Source organism: Chinchilla lanigera, unplaced genomic scaffold (genome assembly GCF_000276665.1).
Source record: "Chinchilla lanigera isolate Chin_1 unplaced genomic scaffold, ChiLan1.0 scaffold00018, whole genome shotgun sequence".
Classification (NCBI taxonomy): domain Eukaryota; kingdom Metazoa; phylum Chordata; class Mammalia; order Rodentia; family Chinchillidae; genus Chinchilla; species Chinchilla lanigera.
This window is the reverse complement of record NW_004955419.1, coordinates 27,497,457-27,507,839: the sequence shown is the minus strand read 5'-3', so window position 1 is coordinate 27,507,839 and position 10,383 is coordinate 27,497,457. Positions and strand designations below refer to the sequence as shown.

Here is a 10,383-nt window from a genome sequence, read left to right as displayed (position 1 = left end):
TAATATGTACAGAGCGCTTACTAATTAATAAATGATTTCAAAATACCAACAAACATGAAACAGGCAATTTACAAAGAAACATAAATGTCTTTAAAATATCTGAAAAAAATTTTGTTATATAAAGAAGTGAAAATTTACAAGAGGGTATCACTGTCAACTTACTTAACTGATAAAAATTGTTTAAAGCTTTACTGAGATGTAATTCACATACCATGAAGTTGTCACTTCTACACACTCCAGTGTTTTTTGGTACATTCATGGAGTCGTACAGTTATCACTATTACATTCCAGAGAATTTCCATCATCCCCAAAGGAAACCCCAAGCCCATATATATCTGCAATCCTAAGTAATTGGGATACTAAGGCAGGTGGATTATAAGTTTGAGGCCAGCCTGGGCAATTTAGCAAGACCTTGCCTCAGAATTAAAAAAGAAAAAAATTAGAGATGTAACTCAGTGTGAAGCCCGAGGTTCAATCCCCAAGTACTGAAGGAAACAAAAAGAAAAAGAAGAGGAGGAGACGAAGGAGGAGGAGCAGAGCAGGAGGAAGAGGAAAAAGAGGAGGAGGAAGATGGGATGAAGAGGGAAACAAGAAACCGTGTACTCCTTAGCAGTCCCTCCTTATTGCTCCCAGCCCCTAGGGACTGCTAATCTCTCATCTGCCTCTAAGGGGTTTTCTGTTAGGACATCTCATATAAATGGACTCATACGGTATATGGTCCTTTTGTGTCCTGTTTATTTCACTGAGCATATTTTCAAGGCTTATCTATGTTGTACCATGGTTCAGTACTTCATTCCATTTTGTAGCCCAATAACATTCTATAGTATAAATATGCCAATTTTCATTTACCAGTTTATCCACATTCAAGATTGTTTCCATTTTATAACTATTGGGACTAATGCTGCTATAAGCATTTGTGTACAAATTTTGTGTAAACATATACTCTCGATTTCTTGGGTATATACAGAATCTAAAAGTGAAATTGCTGGCTCAGATGCTGAGTCTATGCTTAATTTTTTGAAAGACAGTCAAAAAGTTTTCAAAAACAACTGTACCACGCTGGGTATGGTGGTACATGCCTGTAATTTCAACACTTGGGAGGCTGAGGCAGGAGGACTGCCTTGAGTTCAAGGTAGTGTTACACTGCTTGAACTTGTGACCCTCAGTGTCCCACAGTGCTGGGTTACAAGCATGTACCACAACACTCAGCTCCTTTCACTCTCTGAAAGTCATCATTTGAAACACAAACATTTTTAATTTTGATGAAGTATAACATAGCTGTTTTCTCCTTGGCTTGTTGTCTTTTGGTGACTCATCTGAGAAGGCTTTGCTAATTCAAGGTCACAAAGATTTACTCCTGTGTTTTCATCTGAATCTTATCTCTTTCATTCTTGATCTATGATCCATTTTGAGTTAATTTTTATAACTGTGAAGTTAAGGAGTCCAACCATATTCTTTTGAGTGTGGAGATCCAATTGTCCCAGCATCATCTGTTGAAAAACTTTTCTTTCCTCTACTGAATTATTTTGGCAACTTCCTTGAAAACTAATTGACAGAGCCAGGTATGGTGGTACACACCTTATAATTCTAGCATCCGGGAAGCTGAGGCATGAGGATCTGAGTTCAAGGACAGCCTGGGCTACCTAATGAGACCCTGTCTCAAAAAACAAGCCAAAATAAAACAAAACAGAAAAGAAAGAAAATTAAAGAAAACTAATTGGTTTTGTACACAATTCCTTGTTGAGCCTAGGATGAGAGGAAGAATTTACCCTGCGAATGGGACTATAAAAAACAGTACAGCCTCTGAAGGCAATTTGGGCATTTGAAATGTGTATACTTCTCATTCAGATAATTGTGCTTCTAGGAATTTATTCTGAGGAATTTATTAACAAGGATATTATATATAATGGTGAACTGGAAGGAACCTAAATGTTTATTAGTAGGAGACTACATGAATAAATTACATTCTGTCCATACAATAAAGTATGATCCATCCTTTAAAATTAACTACAGGCCAAATGTGGTGGGATTAAAAGTTGGCAGTTTACCAAGACCCTGTCTCCATATAAAGTTAACAAGGGCTGGGGCTGTAGCTTGGTGGTAGAGCATTTGCCTAGTGTGAACCTGGTTTGATCCCCAGCACCCCACACCCCCAACAAAGATGAAGTAGCTCTACTGGGTTTGAACAATCTCTGATCTACTTGCTAAGTGAAAAAGAAAAGCACTTTAGAGAGTCCCACTTACAGTAGACTTCTGTTTACATACAAGTATTTATTTTACATTATGCATCTACGTTCATAGAGAAATAGCTTGGAAAATATTCACAAAAATGTTTAAGAGTGCTTGGCTGTAGGTAATGCGATTTTAGGTGACTTTTATTCTTTTATGTTCTTTAGTTTCTTCGTTCATTTGTTTATTTACCAAATGTGGGCAGTCTACAGTGAGACAGGCTGCAGGTCTGGCCCTGGCTTTGTCAGCATGATTGTGGTCACAGCGTTGTTTGGCGACTTCTTACCTAGCCAGCCCTTAAAGCTGCACCGTCATCTCCCAGTGCCATCCAGCCTGTGGAGCTCACTGGGACCCGTGGGCAAACGGGGTCCAGACAAGGTAACTCCCTGGTTCCATCTTAGTTATTTTGTGTAGCAGAACGCATGTGGCCACTTGCCTTTCTCTAATGTCCCTAAAAAGTTCTATCTCAAAACACTGTCTGTACGGCCTGGCTGTTCTTTGGCCCCCTTCACTTTTCAAGCCTTCTGCTTCATTGCAGTTTTAATTTGCCAGTTCTTCAGGGAAGAGGTAACAGGGCAGACTTGACAACTCCAGTAGTCATAACGACTTGGCCTGCTCCCTGTATGTACTTCTGGGATGGCTACATATGGATAGATGTACAGTAGTCACTTGGGTTTACGAGTCTAAAAGTCTGACCTAGACACTGCGGATGTGACTCTGTGATAGAGTACTTGCCTAGCATGGGGAAGGCTCCTGGGTTGATCCCCAGCACTGATTTGCTACAAAGGTCATGTGCCTGGCGTATTCCAGATGCTGGAGATCCTAGATTCAGATGTCCATCCTGAGGCACAACACAGGTGAATTACTACTTTACCATTTCAGTCTGTGATCAGCTAGCTCCAAGCAGAGACTTCATGGCAAAGGGTGTGGAAGTACAAACCTGCTTAGTTCATGGCAGCAGGGCCGCAGTGCCTGGACTTACATTCTTTATACTTTTCTTGGCATTGCACGTATTTCCTTTTTAAAAAAAAATTATGAATGTTTATTGAAAAGCAACTATACTTCCACTTCACGGTAACAAGTGAAAACAAAACACATCAGTTACAAGAGTATTAAAATATAAAAGAGTGATAAATCTCACCACCAAATTTACGAGGCCCATATACAGAAAACTAGAAAAACATTACAGAGAAATTAAAAATTTCAAGAAACATTTTAAGGTGAAACACTTCAAGATAATTTTCTATGAAAATCCAAAAGACTTGAAATCATTAAAACAATTTTGAAAAGGAAGGAAAAACTTTGGAAGGCTAACATGCATTATTTCCAGAGTTAACATACATTTATAGTACATATCCTACTTGGTCTTTCAGCTTCTCCTACTAGGGAGACAATACCATGTATTTTCCTGTTCTTGTACCCAGAAAAAAATAAATTTTCACCTGGACATGGTGGTGCACAACTATAACCCCAATGCTCTGAAGGTGGAGGCAGAAGGATGGAAAGTTTGAGGCAGCGGAGCAACTCAGCAACTTAGTAAAATCCTGTCTGAAAAGAAAAAACAAAAAAACCCAACATTAAAAAAGGACTGGGAATGTAGCTCAGTGCAAAGGTGCTGGATTCAATGCCCAATCCCCCGCCTCTCACACACACACATTTTTTTTTTTTTTTTTTGTCTCTTAGAGACTATGCAGTTCAGGCTGGCTTTGAGCTCACTTTGTAGCCCAAGCTGGTCTCGAACTCACAACGATCCTCCTGCCTCAGCCTCCCGAGTGCTGGGATTACAGGCGTGTGCCACCATGCCCGGCACAAATTCACTTTGTAAAAGGACACTCTCAAGGAATATATATTATAGAAGACTATTCAGTGGCATGGAAATATGTTCAAAATATATTGTTAACTTAAAATAGCAGGTTATGTTCTCATCCTACTTTGGAAAAATATTTAAAATGTATTATATACAGTATTTCCTAGATATTATGATACTTTTTTCATCTCTTACTATTTCTGAAATAAGGACATCTCTTATAATTCATACGAATATTTGATATAGTGGGTTCCCCTCCCCTCCAAGTTCCAAAAAAGCTGTTATTGAGCTGATGCTTCTCACAATCTGAGACCTGAGAAAGTGCCATGTGTGTGCAGAGAAAAGATTGGAGAAGTAGACACCAAGATGTGCGCAGAGCTTAGCCAGGGGCAGTCATTTTTATTTTCTTCTTTCTGTTTTAGTTTCCAAGTTTGCTATAATACATACACAGATAGACATAAAGAAAAACCAAGAGCAAGGATTACCTGATTTTTAAGGAAGAATTAGAGTACAAGGATATTTGGAAATATGGTCTTCATTAAACAAGGGTCTAATGAAGCCAGGTGTGGAGGTGCATACTTGTAATCTCAGCTACCCAAGTGTGTGAGACCTTAGGATCATAAGTTAGAGGCCAGCCAGGGCAACTTAGCAAGACTCTGTCTCAAAATAGAATAATTAAAAAGTCGAGGGACTGTAGCTTAGTGGTTGAGCACTTTCCTGGCATGTGCAGACCCTCACTTCAATCCCCAATAGAGAGCAAAACCAAGCAAACAAAAGAGAGAACGACCAAGAACACACTAGCAAATTAGGGACCACTTAACCAACTACCTCAGTTGTGCCAGAGTCCAGAGTGAGGGAGGACTGACTCGCACCCTGGCTGAGGGGTGTCTGGCTGGGGAGAGGCAGGTGGGGTGAGCTGGAGAACAGATGGTGGTATTCAATTAGCAGGAGATGAACTCAGATCAGCCTTAGTTCCATGAAGACAAGGAAAGCCCTGTGTAGTCTACAGAGGTCCAGATGGTAGGGATGCTGGCTAATTATGGAGGAAGGGGCACTCAGCGATTTTCCAGTCTAGCTCAGGGGCATGTTCCAAGTTCCTCAAGAGAGACCAAGGGCTATGGGAAACAGAAGATGAGTCTAACTTTTTTTTTTGTCTTTTTGAGACAGGGTCTCGCTACACAGTTCAGGCTGGCCTTGAACTCACAAAGATCCTCCTGCCTCAGCCTCCCGAGTGCTGGGATTACACGCCCAGCTGAGTCTGACTCTTGAGAGTCACTTATATTGGTTTGGGGTCAGCCCTTTTATCCTCAGCCAAAGTGGAAGGCTAGCTGCATGGAGGAGAGGTGGGAGGCTGATGGCCATAAGTTGCTAATTCTGGGGGTCAGTAAGCTCTGGGGATCCAGACTTAAAGGAGGGAAGAACTCAGGCTTGCAAACTGTGGAAGGGCCCAAAAGGAGAGTGCCAGACAGTGGGCCTGGGAGGAGCTTCACCAACATGACCATGTTCAATTAATAAGATGAGATAAGCAGCCTAAGGCCCAGAGAGATTAGGGGGTCTGCCCAACAGCACACAGCCAGTAAGTGATGGAACACATTCCCCTCTCCCTAGAGTCTTCTTTAAACAGAAAAATCAAGGCAGGAGCCCAGCACTGGAGAAGCTACGGAGAAGGACTGCTTTGAGTTCAAGGCCAACCCGAGCTACATAGTGAGTTCAAGACCAGCCTAAACTACATAGAAAGACCCTGTCTCAAAAAACAAAACAAAATACAAATGATACAATAAAAAGAGAAATCACTGAGCAAAGTTATATTCATCCAGATTTATCTTAATGGCAGGGGGAAAATGCAAGTTTCTAAAACAAAACTTCAATCTGATTCCCCAATATTTTTTGGTACCAAGATTGGATCCAGGGCCTCGGACATACTAGACAAGTGCTCTAACTATGCTCCATCCTATCCTGGTCCTATTTTATTTTTCTGGGTGATAGAATTTTTAAATTTTATATATTTTGTTATTAGCACATATTTGTAGTACACAATGATTACATTCAATTCAGTGTGGGAAGTTAGTACATGACGCTTTTTTTTTTTTTTTTTCTGAGACAAGGTCCTCACTATAGTTCAGGCTGGCCTTGAAAGTGATCCTTCTGCCCATCCTCCACCGCTCCAGCACTGGTATCACAGGCGTGTGCCACCATGCCTGGTGCATGTACATCTTCTTAAAGCAGGGAACAAATGGTTTTCCAGAAGAGATGCAAGGACTAGCAGATCAAAGTAATGAGAACAAATCACAGTGAGCCTTTACTGACAGAGAAAACCAGCTTCTTGCTAGTTACGTGAGTTTTAGCAAACCCACTTGGCTTCCTTGCGCCTGTTTCCTAAACACTAAAAAAGGTGGATTGTAGTCCTGTCTCAGGGAGCTTTGCCAGAATTAACTGTGAGGCAACACACAGCAAAGTCTCACTCACAGTCCCTGGCATAAAGATGGTGCTTAGTAAATATGAGACCTGACTCCTGGTAGTCAGCTCTCTCTTGCTGCACCAGGAAGGCCTGGCACCTACAGTTGGTCAAAGAGCAGAAAGGAGCCAGGGTCCTCTGACAGGGGCCTTTTAATGGACCTGCGTCTGTCTATACAGTTAGATGAACAGGATCTCACTCCTTAACACATTTTCACTTAAACATTTGCTTCTCCTTTTCCTTTGTGTCTATAATCTACCATCCTAGATGGTAATTTTTAGTATATGTATCATTATTTTTCAACACAAAACAGTTCCAAAGCATTTGCTATGTTCTAGAGACAGTCTCCCACTCTTCCACTTTTTTTTTTTTTTTTCAGTGCTGGGGATCAACCCAGAGCCTTGGGCATGCTACCATAGGCAAGGGTTCTACCACTGAGCCACACCCCCCAGCCCTCTCCTCTTCATTCCTATCATCAGAAATATTTGCATAAATTCACAGTCCAGCGAGAAGTTAGATCTTTCAATGAGTAATATTTGTTGCCCAACTGCTCTAAACAGGTACACACACTAGGCTGCAGAAATTTGAATCTATTTGTTTCATGGTAGTGGGGATTGACATATAACCTTCACGTTTTTCTATTTTATTTTTGAGATAGGGTCTCACTAAGTTGCTAAATCGCCCAAGTGTGGTCAAATTTGAGATCTTCCTGCCTCAGCCTCCCATAGAGCTGGAATTACAGGCATGTGCCACCATGCCTGGCTCCAAGGAAATTTCTTCTTACCAGTGTATACACACGTGTATGGGAGAAAGGGAAAGAATGGCAGTACTTAGTATTTAAAGAATACTAATTTCTTTCCCCTACATTATGCATCACCTTCATATGCTGCCGTAGGAGAAAATGTGTCCATTCTGCTGAACTGATTTGTAGGCCAGTTAAACCAATGCCTGAGCAGGGCTTTTTCCTCTCATTTTCAGATTTGTTAAAGTCTACAACCACCCAGTGTGTAAGAGTTTGAGCCATCCGAGGATTTGGTGTGGGGAGCAGGTCCAAGGAGTTACAAACTAGCTTAGAGTGTTCTCAGACATCTTAGAGCTGCATGGAATACACACAGATCCTGACTATCAGGCAGTTTTTTTTTGTTTTGTTTTGTTTTGTTTTGTTTTGTTTTGTCTTTTTGGGACAGGGTCTCATTATGCAGTTCAGGCTGGCCTTGAGCTCACTTTATAGCCCAGGCTGGTCTCGAACTTGCAACGATCCTCCTGCCTCAGCCTCCCGAGTGCTGAGATTACAGGCGTGCGCCACCAAGCCCGGCTTATCAGGCAGTTTTAAGACTCAACAGAGTGTCAAAGCTTGGCATTACTACGTATTTTTATACTTATTGGGCCAATATTATCATCAATGGAAATAAAAAGAAATCTACCCACAGTTTAGCCTCCCTAATAAAACTGTTTTCACTTTTCCTTAGTCCCTTCTGGCCCTTATTCAAATCCATAAATCCATGGACAAAATAACTACAAAGTAGATGCAATTATATATTCTATGTCTTTCTCACACACAGACACATGCACAAATGATGTTCCGTACAACATTTAAAACCAGAGCCCCTTCAGGCCTGTGGAATGACAAGTCCCATAGACTCTGGCAGGGCAGTGAGACACACCCTGTTCTGCCCGTGTTATTTATGCCTCTGGCAGTGAAGCCCCTGACAAAGAAGCATGTCACTGGAACACATGCTCTTTGTTCACTGAGGTGCATGCCAGCACCGGCTGTGTAAGGCGGCACAGTGCCCTGCCTGTAGTCGCTCCTCCTTTGGCTCTTTTGCTTTCTTTTTATTTGCTGTGCATTGTGGCTATGTTTATTAATTACTTTGTAGCTTAATCTTATAAGACATTCATTTATCTTGTAAGCTATATACCACAGGGAAAGGGTCCTTTGTCCCCCAGAGTGGACTAAGAGGACAGGGTCTTGAAATGTGTCCTGAGCCTCCCCTGCTCAATACCACCTCCCCTGCAAGCCACCAGCTTCCAGCTTACTCCCTGACTTGCACAGTCAGGGTTCCTTCAGCATTGTCCCTTCACCTGCAAGACGATGCCTAAAAGCCCTCTCCAACGGCTCCCAACCTACTGGCCCGAAGCGGAACCCCACACCCTGACTCCAGGCCAGGTTGACTGCTGGTGGGCAAAGGGTGACAGACTTGGCAGCCACAACTCACTGGGTTTGAACCCAAGCTCTTGCTGGCGGCGCTGTCTGACCCTCAGTTGTTTTGGGTTTCTTTTTTTGGGGGGCAGGTACCGGGAATCGAACTCATGACCTTGCACTTGCTAGGCAGGCACTTGTGCCACTGAGCTATATCCCCGGCCTCACCCCTCAGTTTCTTATCTGTTCAATGATTACTATCCCCTCCTTCCCAGGGCTGTCTGGGGATTAAATGAGAAATATATTAAGCCCCTAGGAAGCTGAGTAACAGCCTGTTAGCTCTGGGACTGATTTGGTAGGTGTAAAAGCTTCATTGCGCAGCTCCAGGATCCCTACAGTCACAGTTACAGCCTTTTTGTGACACTGCAGAGAACACCCTTGTCATGTTCCCTTGTCCTAAATTTGTCTAAGAATGCAACGGAAAAGTCAGGAAGCTACACACTGGAAAGTATTTGCTTTTTTCGTAACTGTAAAACTTTCTTTTTTTTTTCTGGTACCGGGAATCGAACTTGCTACATCGCACTTGCCAGGCAGGCTCTGGTCCGCTGAACTAAATCCCCAGCCCCCTCTTTCCTCTTTAAATGTTAACTCATTGAGATGTTTTCTTGGGTGCTTTCTTTTACTTATTTTATTGGTACCAGGAATCGAACTCAACACCTTGCTCTTGCCAAACAGGCTCTGTGCCCTGAGCTATATGCCCCACCCCCTTTTGAGACAAGGCCTCACCCGGGTCTCAAGCCCAGGGTGGCCTCCAACTCAGGTGATCCTCCTGCCTCAGCCCCCGTGTTCTGGGATTGACATGCCTGGATCACCACCTCCAGCTCACTGAACATTTTAAAAACTGGTGTATAATCGGTTTAAAACTAAGGTTGGGCTGTTTGGTCACACTAAGGCAAAATGGGAAAGGGGGTAAGGAGCTTCCTTAGAACCTTAAATTAACACATTGGATTTTTTTCTTATAAATTTTTACTCTTTCAAGCCTCAGTTCTATAGGTCTCTGGTGTGACACAGAATGTAGTTACTTGCTTTAGACTGAACCTAACATACTCCCCTATGGTCTGCAAAGCACTCTTCCCAGGCTGGTGCTCTAGCACCAGAGACACTCCAATCCCGACAGTGACAAAAGGCTGCCTGCCACGCCTCATCCAAACGGAGACCACGGAGAATTTACACTCACATAAGTAACCTAAGGAGTGACTTAAAAGTCTGAGCGAAAAACTGAGGCCACAACACAAATGCTGTTTCCTTCTTTAGCTCACATCAAAAAGCTAAAGAAAGACCCGACATAGACCCTTCGAAACCGGGGTGCTGCTGGGAGGCTTGGCCGGGGCCCGGGGCGGCCGTGTCCCCGCGGCCGCACACAGCCCGACTCCGCCCGCGCCACGCGGTTCGACTCCGGCCGGCAGCGACTCCGTGGAGACGGGGTCCTGCAGGTGGCACTTCCGACGTCGCTCGGCCAAGGGCTCGGGCTGCCGGTCCGAGACTGGGGTGGTGCAAAGGTGAACTAAAGCCTCTGCCTGGGGCACTCGCCTTTTCGTCGGGCCGGCTTGGGGAAGCCTCCGCGGACCGCCCTGGTTCCCGACCGCGAAGCTGCGCCATGCCCTCCCCAGCGCTGCCCGCAGACCCTGGGGCCGGGCGCGGAGGGGCGCAGCCCACGGCCGGGGGAGGCCCGGGACGCCCTTACATCAGGCG

At 43.7% G+C, this 10,383-nt stretch overlaps 1 protein-coding gene and 1 long non-coding RNA gene across 3 annotated transcripts in view; one reads left to right on the top strand and one right to left on the bottom strand.

The window, feature by feature from the left end:
• Positions 1-10,383, top strand: part of Anp32b (acidic (leucine-rich) nuclear phosphoprotein 32 family, member B) — an 81,540-nt gene that overhangs the window by 45,239 nt on the left and 25,918 nt on the right. The window contains exon 1 of one of the 2 annotated variants that reach the window (XM_013513224.1): positions 2,464-2,607. The exons of the other annotated variant lie outside the window; for it this stretch is intronic. Coding sequence (XP_013368678.1) covers positions 2,479-2,607 — 129 coding nt within the window. The 5' untranslated portion in view covers positions 2,464-2,478. Of the gene's footprint in view, positions 1-2,463; positions 2,608-10,383 lie in introns of those variants that run through there. 2 annotated transcript variants of the gene reach the window in all.
• Positions 2,622-3,713, bottom strand: LOC106148303. The gene is made up of 3 exons (XR_001233619.1): positions 3,672-3,713; positions 3,170-3,246; positions 2,622-3,070 (listed from the first exon to the last, which is right to left on the bottom strand). It is a non-coding gene; the product is annotated as an uncharacterized LOC106148303 (long non-coding RNA).